Source organism: Ursus maritimus, unplaced genomic scaffold (assembly GCF_017311325.1).
Source record: "Ursus maritimus isolate PB19 unplaced genomic scaffold, ASM1731132v1 scaffold_34, whole genome shotgun sequence".
NCBI lineage: Eukaryota > Metazoa > Chordata > Mammalia > Carnivora > Ursidae > Ursus > Ursus maritimus.
Genome location: NW_024426008.1, coordinates 6,431,436 through 6,447,437, shown reverse-complemented (window position 1 = coordinate 6,447,437; position 16,002 = coordinate 6,431,436). Strand labels below are relative to the sequence as shown.

The 16,002-nt window shown below is 40.1% G+C and overlaps 1 protein-coding gene across 1 annotated transcript in view; it reads right to left on the bottom strand.

The window, feature by feature from the left end:
* The window catches only part of LOC121100111 (FERM domain-containing protein 3-like), a gene marked incomplete at its 5' end in the record, with an annotated part of 32,031 nt that extends 17,965 nt beyond the window's left edge, over positions 1-14,066 (bottom strand). The window contains one exon of the mRNA XM_040620209.1: positions 13,805-14,066. Within this exon, the coding sequence (XP_040476143.1) occupies positions 13,805-14,066 (262 nt within the window). The remainder of the gene's footprint in view (positions 1-13,804) is intronic.
* Positions 14,067-16,002: the final 1,936 nt, after the last annotated feature.

Genomic DNA, 16,002 nt, shown 5'->3' with positions numbered 1-16,002 from the left:
AAAAAAAAAAAAGAAGCTAAATCCTTACATATCTGGCATTCCTATCCCCAGAAGAAGGGTCAATGTACTGTCCTCATTAGGAAAACAGTGAAAATAACGTATGTGGGTGGTATTAGTGCCCTAGAAAGACCATCCCCATCCGCTTTGGCTATGTTCTTTGTTCCTGTGGTCACACACATCTCCCATGTTTTGTGTTCTAACAGCATTGCCCATGTATGGTTTTTCTCCCCTAAGTCTCCTTTTCCTAAGACACAACCTATTCTCCCTGTGTCTTCTGCTTTCCAGATCCTTCTCCTACAACAAGAGGGTAAGGGAAATCTCCCACTTCCAGACTGCAATATTTTGTTGATGGCAACTCCATTCTTCCAGTTGCTCACACCCAAAGCCCTGACTTTCCTCTGCTCACACCCACACTGCACCTGTCAGCAGCTTCTCTGTCTCTACCTTCAGAACCTATCCAGAAGCAGACTACTACTTACTACCTCCACTGCCACCACTCTGGTCCAAGCTGCCATCCTTTCTCACCGACGTTACCGCAGCAGCATCTTACCTGGCCCCCCTGCTTCAGCCCATGCCCATGGGAGGGCCACTAGTAACAAGCAGCAGAAGTGATCCTCTGAAAACATGGGGCAGGTGGTGGCACTCGGTTCAACACTCTCCAGTGGCTTTCACCTTACTCAGTACAGGCCCAGTCCTTGCAGGGGTGTCTACGGCCCTACTCAGTGTGCTGCCTCCTTCCGTCCTCACCTATCTGACCTTGGCCTCCTATGGCTCTCTCCCTTGGTCACTCCATTTCAGCCACGCAGATGCCCCATGGTCCCTCAGATATGCCAGCCGTGCTTCCCCCAAAAGGGCCTTTGCATTTGCTGTTCTCTCTGCTTGGGACACTCGTCCTCCAGATTGGTTCACACTCTCTCGCTCTTTGCAGGTCTTTAAACAGATCTCACTTCCTCAGTGAGGCCCTTCCTAGCCGCATCATGTAAAATTTCGATCCCTGTTCCCATCACTCCCTATTTCCCCTTCCCAAATTTATTTTTCTTCTTAGAAGTATAAGATCTAAGGAGGAAAAATCGAGCATAAGCAAAAGGTGAAGCCAGTAGGTAGCTTCTGGGGAAGACAGAATTACAGTAACTAATACAGGGTCACAAAGGCCAGTGTCTCCACAGGCCAGGCAGGTACTTAATATGAAGGAGTATGGGACAATAGGGAGTGGTAGGGACTGGGGAAAATTGACCATATTGAGCTCCATCTGAAAGCTTTAAAACTCAAATTTTTTAAAAACACCCATACAGCTCACACAAAATGTGCCTGTGGGTCTTTTTAGGCATAACAGGCTGCCAGTCTATAAATACTGTTAGGATAAAATCAGCCACATCGCTGATGTTTCGAAGTCACCCAAGTGTTCTAGTACTTTGATCTCATTAACAGAAGTATTCACTTATTTTCCTAGAAAAGAGGAAGTAGGCAAGGAAATAAGTCCTTTCTTCCCTTTCCTAGTTTTTCTAGCCACTACTGTGAGATGTCTGGAGTTTCATAGTATTTTCCCCTCATTTCTATGCTCCAACTTTAAGTAAAGCAGCTGGGGTAGAGCGGTAAGGAGACCAGACAAAGGTTAGACAGCCCTGGGTTTAAAGCCAGTGCTGTCACTTACTTATAAGACTTTAGTTATTAAGTAACTTCACTTAAAAGTTAATATTCTTGGGATGCCTGGGAGCCACAGTTGGTTAAGGGTCCAACTCTTGGTTTTGGCTTGGGTTGTGGTCTCGGGGTCTTGAGATTGGGTCCCACCCACATCAGGCTTCACGCTTGGTATGGAGTCTGCTTGGAGACTCTCCCTTTCCTTCTGCCTCTTCCTGCCATGCTCTCTCTCTCTCTCTTTTTTTAAATAAAATAAAAATTGTTTTAAAAAGCTAATATTCTTGAAACTTATGTTGCTTATCTAGAACACAGGAATAATACCTACCTCATAAGGCTAGCATGAGGGTTAAATGAAATTACGGATGCATAAATGTATGCAAAAAAGCTACAGAAACTAGATGTTACAATCTTACCAAAACACATTACGCTAATTTGATCTACTATCAAGCAATATCATTTTATCGACACATGGATCAGTTTTCTAACAAGTCCACTATTGTAGAGTACAAGGATAATTTCATTATAGTTGGTTATCTGCATTTTCTCCGTTTTCTTCATATGATAGATGCTTAAAATATCCCACACACCTTTTCTAGTGAATTCTAACAAGAATATCTAAAGAGACCAGAAATACTAAATTAGTAAGATTCACCAACACTGCTTCGTTAAATGTATTTTTACTTCATCTGTATATGAGAAGACGCCTGAATATATATTCACAAAGTTCAATGGCTAACAAAATTTTTCAAAGTGAAATGACTGTCATACAGGAAAAGGAAATAACTTTCAAATTTATATAATTGTACAGCCCTAATTAAAATTGGATGATAGCTGTAAAGTTTCTAACACCTAGGAAACACTCCATAAATGTTAACTATTATAATTATGTATTAGTACAATAACATGTTTTAATGCCATTATTGTCATTATTCAATTTGAAGAAATACTCTATGAAGTGAAAGAGCAAGGATCACAAGATGCTGATGGAAAAGACCAGCCACTGATGACGGACAGGTAATGTGCCTGCCATGTACAGTCAGGCAGGTTGCACACTGCCTATTCCATCTAACGGGATTCACACAACCCCAGTGTGACGGCACTCCCTAAAGATAGGCTGTGCACCACAGAACAGTCTCCTCAGCAGGATTCTGACAGATGAAGAACATTTTCAGTGACAGCACACAGCAAAATTAGTGGCAGATAATGGAATAAGCATTACACACATGTACATTCAGAAATCAGCCCCTCTATTAACTGAACATATGATGGAATCCAAGCGCTACAGCCAAGTTACCAGAAGCTTGTGTGCGTGCAGAATAGCTAGAGACTGGCTAATGGGCTTTATTTGGTTTGCCTGGGTGTGGTGATGTTTGTGAGTGAAGCAATGCATTATCAGTTGTCACCAGACTAAACCTCTTTAAATGAAGACAACAGTCACCCCTAAGTAACTCATGAGTTTGCAGAAAGGCTCAAAAGTGTGTGGAAAAGGAAAATGTGAGAAAGCACGTCAGGGGCAATGTGGTGGTATCATAATGTAAGGGCTCATCCATCATTTGCCTTTATCTGCACCGACCTCATTGGCCAAGACTTTGGAGTTTGGATTACTTGGGGTAACTTTAAGCCCACCTGGCAACAACTTTTCTGTTCAGAATCTGCCAATGCCTTTGCTGTCATTGGCCGAAGCCAAACTGCCTCACTTTGCAGGAGATACTCCCGTAGCCCCGCTCCTTGCTCCCCCTGCCGTTGGCCTCATGACACTCACCCTGCGAGCAACATGCCCTTCTTGGTGCGGGAAGCTTTGGCAAATGGCGCCATTGGGAACCACCATTCTGGTTCCCTGTGAGGCACCCCGAGTCCCCCTGGGCTGGTTCCCAACTACAGAATGCCCCAGAACTACGCAGAGCTGGGATACCCAGAAAGTGGTACTGCCACTTCTCAGGGAGGGGGGTATTCAGAAAATCCTAGAGGCTATTTTTGACAGCCACAATGATTAGAGGGGACAGCGTCATTTAGTGGGTGCGGGTCAGGGATGCCAGACACCCTGTGTGCAGGAAGGTCCCACAAAATGAATACTTACTTTGCCTCCCACGTAACTTTCCAAAGTCCTATCAAGTATTACCCATCTAGTAAAAACTTACTTAGAATGATCTGAAACTATAACCCGTCTCTACATTTAAACTTAAGGCATCTGGGTATGATAAACATATTTTGAATTTTTCAGGCATACAACCAATGGGGTAAATTGAAGGAAGATTTTTGCCAAGAGTTGTTTATCTGTTCAGAATATCACCGCCATCCAGGATGCCCACACAGTGGCACACGTTCTTGCATCTGTGACTGGTGCCTTCATGCCCATGACCTACCACTGCATTCACACAGGTACCAGCATCCCGTTCCATTCTGCCTCCCATTGGGTCATACTTCAGAAAAACCTTTGGAAAGACTATTTTATTATAAATTACTTCTAATGTTTCCTAGCATTACAGTGAAAGCATTCATTTGACTTTTAAAGTTACGTGTAAGTAGACTGTGTTTCCTCAGAGTTTCATCTCAGGATCGCAGAGAGAACATTACAGAAATCTTCGTGATTCAGTGGGAACGCTGGATCCGAGAGGGCTGACCACCACTGCTGACGCACACACGAGCTTGCCGGGTCCTTATGGAGGTGGCGGATTTGTTGCCTAATAACCAGAACCATCATCCTTCTAGAGGTGAGCTACCTTCGAATTAATCTACTTATGTTGATGACATAGCCATCCTGGCTCTGGCAGGCGTGCCTTATTTACTCTTAAATTGAGGGCAGGGCAAGAAGAGTGAAGGAAGGGAACAGGTCATCACTCCACTTCTGGGAAGTAGGACACAATGGGAAGGACAATGGCCTGGAATTCTGGGGACCTGGATTTAGTTCCCAGCTGAGCCAGGACTCTGTGTGTCCTTAGACGTGTCACTTCAGTTCTCTGTGCCTTGGACTTTTTATCTGCAAAATGAACCAACTCGTTTCCAGTTCCAGTGTTGTGTGGCTCTTAGTCTCTGTCTGTCAATAAAATGTCCCACTGAAAACTATACATATACTTTCCCTAAGAGCACCAATGACCTGCATATAATAAGCAAAGCTATTTCTCCTTTAACTATTGAAACACGTGGGAGAGGGAGGAAAGACAAAAGCACTAAAAGTCTTAATAAATTTTGACAGGGCTGGACATTCTAAGCACATGATCACGTGACATGCAGAAGAGGAGGTGAGGAAACGAACTCAGAGAGGTTGAGTAACTTGTACGAGGTCAGGAGGCCAGGAAGCAACAGAGGAGGGGTTTGTACCTAAGCCTGTCTGATCCAAAACTTGTTCCAAGCTATGAGAAAAAGGGATCTGAGAGGCCCCAGAGGCCCTCACTTTGTAACTGAAGAAGAGTCTTCTCTGTTATTCACCCAATTTCCTTTGCTAAAACCAGTGTCGTCATATGTTGGGTGATCATTTGTCCCCATCTGCCCAGAACAGTCCTACGGTATGCTGTTGTCCTAGTAGCAGTTTTTAAAAGATATATACATATATATTTATTTATTTGAGAGAGAGTGAGCAGGGGGAGGAGCAGATGGAGAGGGAGAGAATCTCAGGCAGACTCCACAATGAGTGCAGAGACTGACGTGGGGTTCAATCTCATGACCCCGAGGTCATGACCTAAGCCAAAATCAAGAGGCGGACCCTTAACCAACTGAACCACACAGGCACCCCCTAGCAGCATTATTAAGAGTTCCCTTGCACTCTGAAAAGGTTTGCCTAATAAATTTTACAATCACCTAATTATATTTCAGGTCTGTGATTGTATCATGGCCACGATAGGAGCCCCCCCAAAAAAATCACTTGCTGTTGTGAGGATTAACAGTTTGGGTTAGAGATAAAATAAACTTTAAAAATTTACTACATTCTGCATGTGCTATCAGTCTCTAAAATGTTTTCTAGCCACAGTAAGCAGCATGCAGCCTTCCAAAATGTGGTAACACAGTACACCACTGACCTCCTATGTGGCTCCTTTATCTTTCCTTTGTTGGGGATAAAGTTTAATCCTTCAAGTGAAGCTCATGTCCCATGGGTTTAAAGAAAAGATCCTAAGAATGACATTTACTTTTCCCGATGAGGGTTTTCACTCTCAGGCATAGACATTGCCAAATATCTTGTACTAGAAATGTACCTGATGCTTCTGAGTACCCTTGGGAGGCTGCCCGTTCATTCTATTTAAAACCCATGAAGAGTCATCCCAGTGACTCAGGAAAGTATAGATGACAAGAAACTTAGACACACACACACAACCCTAATGTTTTTCCCATCTGTGCACCTCAATCCCCCTTCTTATGGTCGTTATCTACCACACTCCTAGTCATGTCTCTTAGAGTAGCTGAACATTTTAACACTCTTAACTGTACCATCATTTTGGGCAACTTCAATACCTAAAATTCAAGAAGATGATGCACTCAATCCTTGTCCTTACATTGTAGCAGTCAGCTGTCCCTCCCAGACACTGAAATGGCTCTGACCATAATCACCAATGACAACCATATTGCTAAAGATAATGTATGTTCTTTTTTGCCCTCCTACTGACCACTTGTCTCTGAGACTCCACATTCTCTTGGTTTTTATCCAGTGAATCTGAGCTACCTCTGTCTTCTTCAAAATCTCATCTCTTAGTGGTAGCAAGAACCCTCCAGTTTTCTCATTCTGTACTCTCTCTCTTAGAGTCTCAACCGTATGCATGGCTCCACTATGCTACTGCATTTCTACTCAACACAGCTCTCTGGGTCACTAGTGTCCCTTAAAGTGCTGCCAGTTGTTCTTTGAAAAGAGTGATCTATGGTCATATTAGTTTGAGAAACTGTGCACACAGTTTTAGATATTACCATCAAGGTTAAGAGTACAACCTCAAATGGTTATCATCCAAACTCAAAGATATGGTAATGAAAGTCATCCAAGCTGAACAGCAAAAAGAAAAAAGAGTTTTAAAAATGAGGATGGGGCACCTGGGTGGCTCAGTTGGTTAAGTGTCCAGCTCTTGATTTCAGCTCAGGTCATGATCTCAGGCTCGTGAGATCAAGCCCTGCATCAGGCTCCACACTGGGCATGAAGTCTGCTTAATATTCTCTCTCTCCCTGTCCTTCTGCCTCTCCCCACCCCCTGCTTGAAGCTCATGTGCTCTCTCTCTCTCTCTCTTGCTCTTAAAAAAAAATGAGGACAGATTAAGAGACCTCTGGGACAACATCAAGTATGCTATCATACACATTATAGGGGTCCAAGAAAGAGGAGAAAGGGAGAAGGGGGAAGAAAACTTATTTGAAGAAATACTAGTGGAAAATTCCCCTAACCTGGGGAAGGAATCAGACATTCAAGTCCAGGAAGCACAGAGATCCCCAAGTAAGATGAATCCAAAGAGGTCTACACCAAGACAATTAATAATTAAAATGTCAAAAATTAAAGATAAAGAGAGAACCTTAAAAGCAGCAAGAAAAAAAGCAACTAGTTATTTACAAGGGACACCCCATAAAGCTATCTACTGATTTTTCAGCAGAAACTTTACAGTCCAGAAAAGAGTGGCAAGATGTATTCAAAGTGCTGAAAGGAAAAAAAACCTGTAACCAAGAATACCCTACCCAGCAAAGTTATCATTCAGAATTAAAGGAGAGAGAGAGTTTCCCAGACAAAAGTTAAAGAAGTTAACCACCACTAAACTAGCCTCACAAGAAACGTTAAAGGGACTTCTTTAAACAGAAAAGAAAAATCCATAACTAGAAGATAAAAATTAAGAAAGAAAAAAATTCACTTGATAAAAGCAAACATATGGTAAAGCTAGTATGGTTAAAAGACAAGTGGCTTTAAAACCAACTATATACAAACTTTAGTTAAGGGACCCACAAAATAAAAAGAGTAAAATAAGACATCATACACATAAAACATGGAAGGAGTAGAAATGTAGTGCTCTTATAATGTGTTCAAATTTTTTTTAAAGATTTTACTTTTTACTTGAGAGAGAGAGAGTGTGTGTGTGTGTGAGAGAGTGAGATCACGAGCAGGGTAAGGGGTAGAGGGAGAAGCAGACTCCCCACTGAGCAGGGAGCCCGACATGGGACTCGATCCCAGGACCCCAGGATCATGACCTGAGCCAAAGGCAGATGCTTAACCAACTAAGCCACCCAGGTGCCCCTAATGTGTTCAAACTTAAGTGACCATCAACTTAAAATAGACTGTTATATACACAGGGCATTATATATGAACCTCATGGTGACCAAAACCCTATAATAGGTACACAAAAAATTAAAAGGAAAAAAAAAATACAAATATAACACTAAGTCACTGTTTTACAAGGGAAGAGAGCTAGTGAAAAAGAAAGGAATAAAAAAGAACTACAAAAACAGAAAGCAATTAGAATGGCCATAAGTATAGGGGTGCCTGGGTGGCTCAGTCATTTGGGTGACTGACTCTTGGTTTTGGCTCCAGTAGTGATCTAAATGGTCTAAACGCGCCAATCAAAAGACACAGGGTGATTGAATGGATAACAAAACAAAACCATCTATATGCTGCCCTCAAGAGACTCACATCTGACCTAAAGACACAATCAGACCAAAAGTGAGGGCTGCAAAAAGATATTTCATGCAAATGAAAACAAACAAATGCTAGGATTCTTTAATCCTAAGAGTATCATGTATAGTCAAGTGAACTAAAACATACCCCTTCCTATTTTACTACTTTCTCCTCACCTACATAAACCTAGTTCAGCACTGGTCATTAAATAGGCAATTGAGGAAAAAAAAAAAAAAGCTTGGGTAGCAATACTTAGACAAAATAGTCTTTAAAAGAAAGACTGTAATAAGAGACAAAGAAGACTATTACATAATGATAAAGTGATCAGTCCAACAAGAGGATATAACAATAATAAATATCTAAGTACCAATATAGGAGCACCTAATATGTAAAGCAAATATTAACAGACATAAAGAAACTGACAGTAATAGAGTAATAAGGGGGACTCTACTACCCCAGTTGGATCAATTGACAGGTCATCCAGATTGAAAATCAGAAAACAGTGGCTTTGAACAACACATTAGACCAGATGGACATAACAAATACAGAATATTCCATCTCAAAACAGAACACACATTCTTTTCAAGTACACATCAAACATTCTGTAGCATAGATCACAATAAATTTTAAAAGACTGATATCCTATCAAGCATCTTTTTGGACCACAAAGCATGAAACTAGAAAGCAATTACAAGAAAAAAAAACTGGAAAAAACACAAATATGGGCAGGCTAAACAACATGCTAATAAACAACCAATGGGTCAATGAAGAAATCAAAGACGAAATAAAAAAATACATGGAGACAAATGAAAATGGAAACACAGTGTTCCAAAATCTCTAGGATGCAGCAAAAACAGTTCTAAGGAGGAAATTTATAGTGATACAGGCCTACCTCAAGAAACAAGAAAATCTCAAACAATCAAATCTTACACCTAAAGGAACTAGAAAAAAAAGAACAAAGCCCAAAGTTAGAAAGAAGGAAATAATAAATGTCAGAGCAGAAAAAAATGAAATAGAGACCCCAAAAACAATTAGAAAGCTCAATGAAACTAAGATCTGGGTCATTTAAAAAAGATAAGCAAAACTGATAAACGTTTAGCTGGACTCATCAAGAAAAAAGAGAGGATTCAAATTAATAAAATCAGAAATGAAAGAGAAATTACAACTGACACCACAAAAATACAAAGAATTCTAAAATACTACTAAAATTATATACCAACATATTGGACAACCTAGAAGAAACTGATAAATGCCTAGAAACATATAATCTTCCAAGACCAAATTAGGAAGAAAGAGAAAATCTGAACAGACTGATTACTAATAACAAAATGAAATCAGTAGTTAAAAAAACAAAACAAAACACCCTGACAAATGTCCAGGACCAGGATTCACAGGTGAATCCTACCAAGCATTTAAAGAAGAATTAATACATATTTTGCTCAAACTATTCCAAAAAAACAAGAAGGAAAGCTTCCAAATATATTCTATGAGGCTAGCATTACCCTGATACCAAAAACTAGAGACACTACAAACAAGAACAACAAAATTACAGGCCAAGGTCCCTGATGAACATAGATGCAAAAATCCTCAACAAAGTATTGGCAAACCAAATTCAATAATACATTAAAAGGATCATTCACCATGATAAAGTAGGATTTATTCCAAGAATGCAAGGATAGTTTAATATCCACAAATCAATGAGATACATCCCATTAACAAAATGAAGTATAAAAAATCATATGATCATCTCAATAGATGCAGAAAAATCATTTGACAAAATTCAACATCTGTTCATGATAAAAACTCTCAACAAAGTGAGTATGGAGGGAACATATCTCAACATAATAAAGGCCATATGTGAAAAGCCCACAGTTAAACATCATACTCAATGGTGAAAATCTGAAGGCTTTTCCTCTAAGGTCAGGAACAAGACAAGGGTGCCCACTCTTACTACTTTTATTCAAAGCAATACTGGAAGTCCTATCTATAACAATGAGACAAGGAAAGACATAAAAGGCATCCGAATTGGTAAGGAAGAAGTAAAACTGTCACAATCAGCAGATGACATATCATTTATAGAAAACCCTAAAGACTCCCAACAAAAAAAAATTTGAACTAATAAATTCAGTAAAATTGCAGGATACAAAATTAATATATGGTAATTAATATATAGTATATCAGAAAGAGAACTATCAGAAAGAGAAATTACTGGGGCACCTGAGTAGCTCAGTCGGTTAAGCATCTGCCTTAGGCTCAGGTCATGATCTCGCGGTCCTGGGATTGAGCCCCATGTCTAGCTCCCAGCTCAGCAGGGAGTCTGCTTCTCCCTCTCCGTCTGCCCCTCCCCCTGCTAGTGCTCTCTCTCTTGCTCTCTCTCAAATAAATAAAATCTTTAAAATAGAAATTAAGAAAGCAATCCTATATACAACTGCATCAAAAATAATAAAATACCTAGGAATAAATTTAACCAAGGAGGTAAAGACCTGTACTCTGAAAACTATCACACATTGACGAAAGAAATTGAAGGTGACACAACAAATGTAAAGATATACCATGCTCATGACTTGGAAGAATATTGTTAAAATGTCTATACTACTCAAAGCAATCTACAGAGTCAATGCAATGCCTAAAATAATAAGAGCAATTTTCAGAGAACGAGAAGAAACAATCCTAAAATTTGCATGGAACCACAAAAGACTCCAAATAACTAAAGCGATCTTGAGAAAGAAGAACAAAGCTGGAGTTATCACAACTCTAAATTTCAAATTACAGTGCACTTCTGGCCAAGTGACAAGAGCAGTGCAGAGAGATTAAATGAACTTGGGTTCTCAATCCAGGAATCCTCCCTGACTCTGGACTTCATGAAAATAAATCACCTTATTATTTAAACCAGTGTTTGTTAGAGCTCTCTATCACTTGCTGCTAACGGCATCCTCACCGATGGCAGCTGTCATACCATCTCTTTGGATCTGTCATCACAATCAATCATTGCACCAAAGTCAAGACCGTGACAAAAAACTCTCACTACTCTTCAGTGTTATTCTGGTAGCCCTCAATAACGCAATGTGATAAAGATGAAAAATACTGCATTGTATTGTAAATATTGGAAAGGAAGCCACAAGACTGTCACTCTTTTTACATGATACCATTATCCACAAGAAAGGGCAAATGCTTCTAAAGAGAAGCTATGGGAATTAATGAGAATTGAGGGAGGTGTTCAAATGAAAGTATATCAAAGCAGGTGGCTTACGGCACACAAGCAAAGACAATACAAAAATATAATGGAAAATCTCATTCAGAATAACTAAAGTGCAAGTTAGAATAGCCATATAATATTCAGAAATATCAGTGAGAAATATAGAACACCTGGATGAGAATAGTAAAGAAAATCTGAAGAAAAAAAGAAACATTGAGTTCTTCTGTTCAGAAATACTATATTTTAAAGATCCATCTTTTCTCATTAAACTAAAATTCATGGCAATTTAAGTAAAAATCTCAACACATTTTCATTAAGTGACAAATGGAAAATGTGCACATGAACAGTCAAGAAATTTTGGATGAAAACGATACCAATGAGGGGGAACTTGACCTGATATCAAAACTGTATTATAAAATTAGTAATGGAACAGGAATACTAAAATACCCAATGAGAAAACATAGCTTTGCAAATAATGAAAGTTACGAATAACTTTGAGGAAAATCGCTAACCAACTTGGGTGGGGAAAGGCTCTATCCCTACTCCACGGCGCACACACGTGACAGGCTGAAGAAGTTAACAGGTTGAATAAAAACAAATTTTCAATCAAACGACATGAAATCACCATTTTTGTAGGTCAAAAGCAGTTGAGTATTAGCAATTTCACAGAGTTCAAGCTTCTGCATTAATCACGAAGAAGAACACACTTTTATTAAGCTCCGAATGAGGAAAACTGATATTTAAAAAAAAAAAGAAAAAACACTTAGACCATAGAACACTGAAGCAGTCTACACTTGCAGAAGTCCTCTGTACATATGAACAGTGCCTGTGCCTGAAAGTCAGCATTAAAATAAGTTGAAAGCCAAGAAGAAATAGGGAGAAAAACTGAATATCTGTAAAAGGCCAAGGATTAATATGCAGATTACAAAAGAGTTCCTACAATCTATAAGGACAAAAACAAAACAGAAATGTGCAAAGTAAACAAGCCATTCCCAGGAGAAATACAAATGGAACTTAGCATTTGAAAAGATGCTCGCCCTCACTAATAAAAAGGGACATGTAAACCAAAGCAATAAAATCTAATTTTTCTTCCCAACTTCTAGCAAAAGAAACTGGTTACATCAGGATTAGCGGTTATGTGGGGGAGTAGACATTCTCATTACATACCCTGTTAGCAAGCGTTAGTTTAAGAACATAATTTGCCCATTTCCGTCAAAATTTAAAACGTGTGTATCCTTCAACCCAACAATTACACTTTCACGAAACTATCATACCGAAATGCCTGTGTGTGCACATTCATTGCAGCATTTTTAATTAAGACCAATAAATAGGAAATACCCCTTTCCAACAATAATTTGGAGATTAATTATGCTTTCTCTACACTAGATAATATTCTTCAGCCATTTACAAAAGGACATAGATCAATATGTATTGATTTGGAAAGTCTCACGTCATGACAAAGTGAAAAAACTGCTTTGTAATATATTACAGAACAATTCCATTCATGTAAAAAAATAAAATATATATATCCTGTATCATGCATATCAAAGGCACTGATTGGCTACCGGGAGTATTAGGGCCAAGGAAAACATTCTGTATCATTGTACTTCAAAGACTTTTTTTTACGATAAGTACACATCACCTATGTCATTACACAAATTCAAATTCATTTCATTTCAATTCACCTAGAAGTCAGCTCCACATGTCTGTATGAGGCATGGCCAGTTCTAGACATTGCTCAGGATTTGTTTTAATTAATTGGTGAAAGCCAAGATAGATATATCTTATTTCCTNNNNGATTTAAGCTCTGATTCTGTAAATTCCTCTTTCCCCCAAGGAGCACAAAATAACACACAGGATATACTTTCAATGAGAAGGAAATTGACAGAACAGCTCCCAGTTCTTTAACTGATCTTGTATTTCAGTAACACTCTGCCTTGAAGATAAAGAGAGTTATGCCTCATCCAGGAAGGCACACGGGAAGATTTTTATCCTTTAAACAAGGAAAGGAGTGGGGGAGCACGTTGGATCATCCAGTCTGCCTTCCCCGTAATCTTCCATCGTTCCTGAGCAATGTGGGTGGGACACACGGCCACGGCCTCTTCTCTGAGGCTGCCCATCCGGACTGTGATTTATTAGCCTTTATGACTTCATACCATTTTCATGTAACTAGAGTCAGGACCCCCACTGCAGGCCCTCCCATTTCCCTTTGCTCTCGTTTGCTCAGTCTGCTTCCAGTTTGTCTATCTGCTTTTCTCCCTCCCTTGCTGTCTCCCATCCTTATCACCAACCTCTAACACTAAGTCCACCCTTGGCTTCTCCCCCAGCTGCTAGTGGTGAGCAGGCAGCTGGAAGCCCACACCCTTCCCCAGGCACAGGATCACCGCCCAGGGCAGGGCACGTACCGGCATTTCTAGCTGTGATCTTGGAGCTGTGTCTCAGCAGACGGACGAACACGTTGCTGCTACAGTGGTTCACCATCTGCAAGCGGAGGCCCCTCCGAGTCTGGATCTTGACCAAGCATTTTGCCATAGTTGTTGTTCGGATTCCCTCCCTTCTCCTCTGCCTGTCAGGGCCCGGGGCAGCTACCACCAACCATAGTGGCTTTGACCTTTCGCTAACTCTCCATTCTGTTTTAAAGGACCGAGGCAGGGCCCACTGAATGAATCAAATGTCAGGTTCCCAATGCAGCCAACAGAAATAACTCAGGCGGGATCAGCATGGGGCCAGAGGAGGGAGGGGGTGCTATTTTTAAACTCTTCACTCACTCCTCTAACAAACAGTGAAATACTATGCATCATCCCTCCCCAGCCACTTCTAAACCATCCGATGAACCCCCGCCCCCCCACCCAATGCCTTATAGTGGCTTAAAAGTCAAATGCCCCCAGGGCATAAAACAACAATGAGGCAACTCCCCGAAGGAGAAACACAACTGCCTGGATTTCTGTTTCAAAAAACATTTTTTAATTTAGGCTTTATTTTGTTCGAGAGCAGCGCTGCCCCATAAAAATATAATGCAAGCCACGTTTAAAAAGGAAAAAGACACAAACAGTAAAAATATATTAAAATTAATTACAATAACGTTTATCTGAAGCGAAGGGATCCAAAATAGGATCATTTCACTATATAATTATATAGAAATTAATAGAATAGTTCTGGTTCTTCTTTGGTACTGAATCTTTGAAACTGGTATGCGTTTGCACACTCAGAGCACATCTCAATTCAGACCAGCCCCATTTCAAGTGCTCAAGTGCTCGGTTACCACGTGGGGCTGCCTTACCACCAAAGGACGTTAGGATGCATGGCAATGGGTCTCAGAGTGCTGAGCTCCTCCCAGCATTTTCTGCAACCTTCCAACAACGCTAATATTTTTTTCATTTTATGGAGAGGGAAACAAGGCCTTACACAGAAACTGATCTGACCAAATTCACAGGCAGTGACGAATCCCTGATTTGAACCTGGGCTCCCATTAACACCAGTTGACTACAAAAACAGTTCTCTGGCCTGAGAGCTATTAGCGGCCCCACCTCTTACCAAATGGGTTTTAAAGGCAGCACCCAAACGTTACAGTGTAACTCTTAGCACTTTGAAAGTCCTGCACTTGGACATCTGCGATATAAAATGTGCTTTCACCCCGGTATATGAGCTCAAGGAGCAACTGATTTTCAAGTACATGCCATGTTTGAACAAATCTCAACTGATCATAGTAACTGTGCCCCACATACTCTATTTCCTTGCTGGTACGTTCTTCTCTCATTTTCAGAAAAAAAAATATTTTTGTCCTCACATACCTACAATCTGATCATGTGTACATGCATTTTTCTACTTTAAATAGTGACTCTGGCCAAAAGATAATTTTCTAATAAAAATACTCCTTTTTTTTTCTTTCCTGACAAAACCAAGCATTATATTCAGGGCAGTCGGCTGAAATTCTGCATTGTTATACTTTACTGGGGGACTATAAATTGAGCATTTCTGGAAAGAAGTTTAGCAAAATATATTGAGTTTTATAGGTGGGATACTCTTTGACCCAGGAATGCCACTTCTAGGAATTTATTCTGAAGAAATAATTAAAAATGTTGACAAAAGGTTTTGGACAAAGATGTTCATCAGAGTATCATTTATTATAGCCACAAAAAAACCCCTAAATTTCCCATGGAAAAATGATTAAATACATGTGATGGGATATGGTATACCCACTAAAATTTATGTTTAGGCATTTAATGATAAGGGGAAAGCTTGCAACAGATCAATAAGTGAAAAAAGTTTATGTAAGCAATATGACCTCAACTATGTAAAATTATACATTATAGGCCCAACTATAAATCTTGAAAGGGGAGAAAGCCGGCTGTGCCCTGTGAGCTGAGGTCACCTCCAGAGGCCCCCCAGGCACAGTAGGGGGTTAGTCAATTTCAGGGGTAGTCAATTTCCAAACCTGGAACTTGAAAGGAAAACACCCCCTAAAATTTCACCCTTATGAATCTTTCAACCCTTTCCCCTGTTCTCAATAAATCAATGCTTTGATGAAGGGTAACACAGATGAAGGGTTTCAAAAATTCATGCGGGTTCATTTGCATGGCAGCAGGCCAGACTCAAACAACAA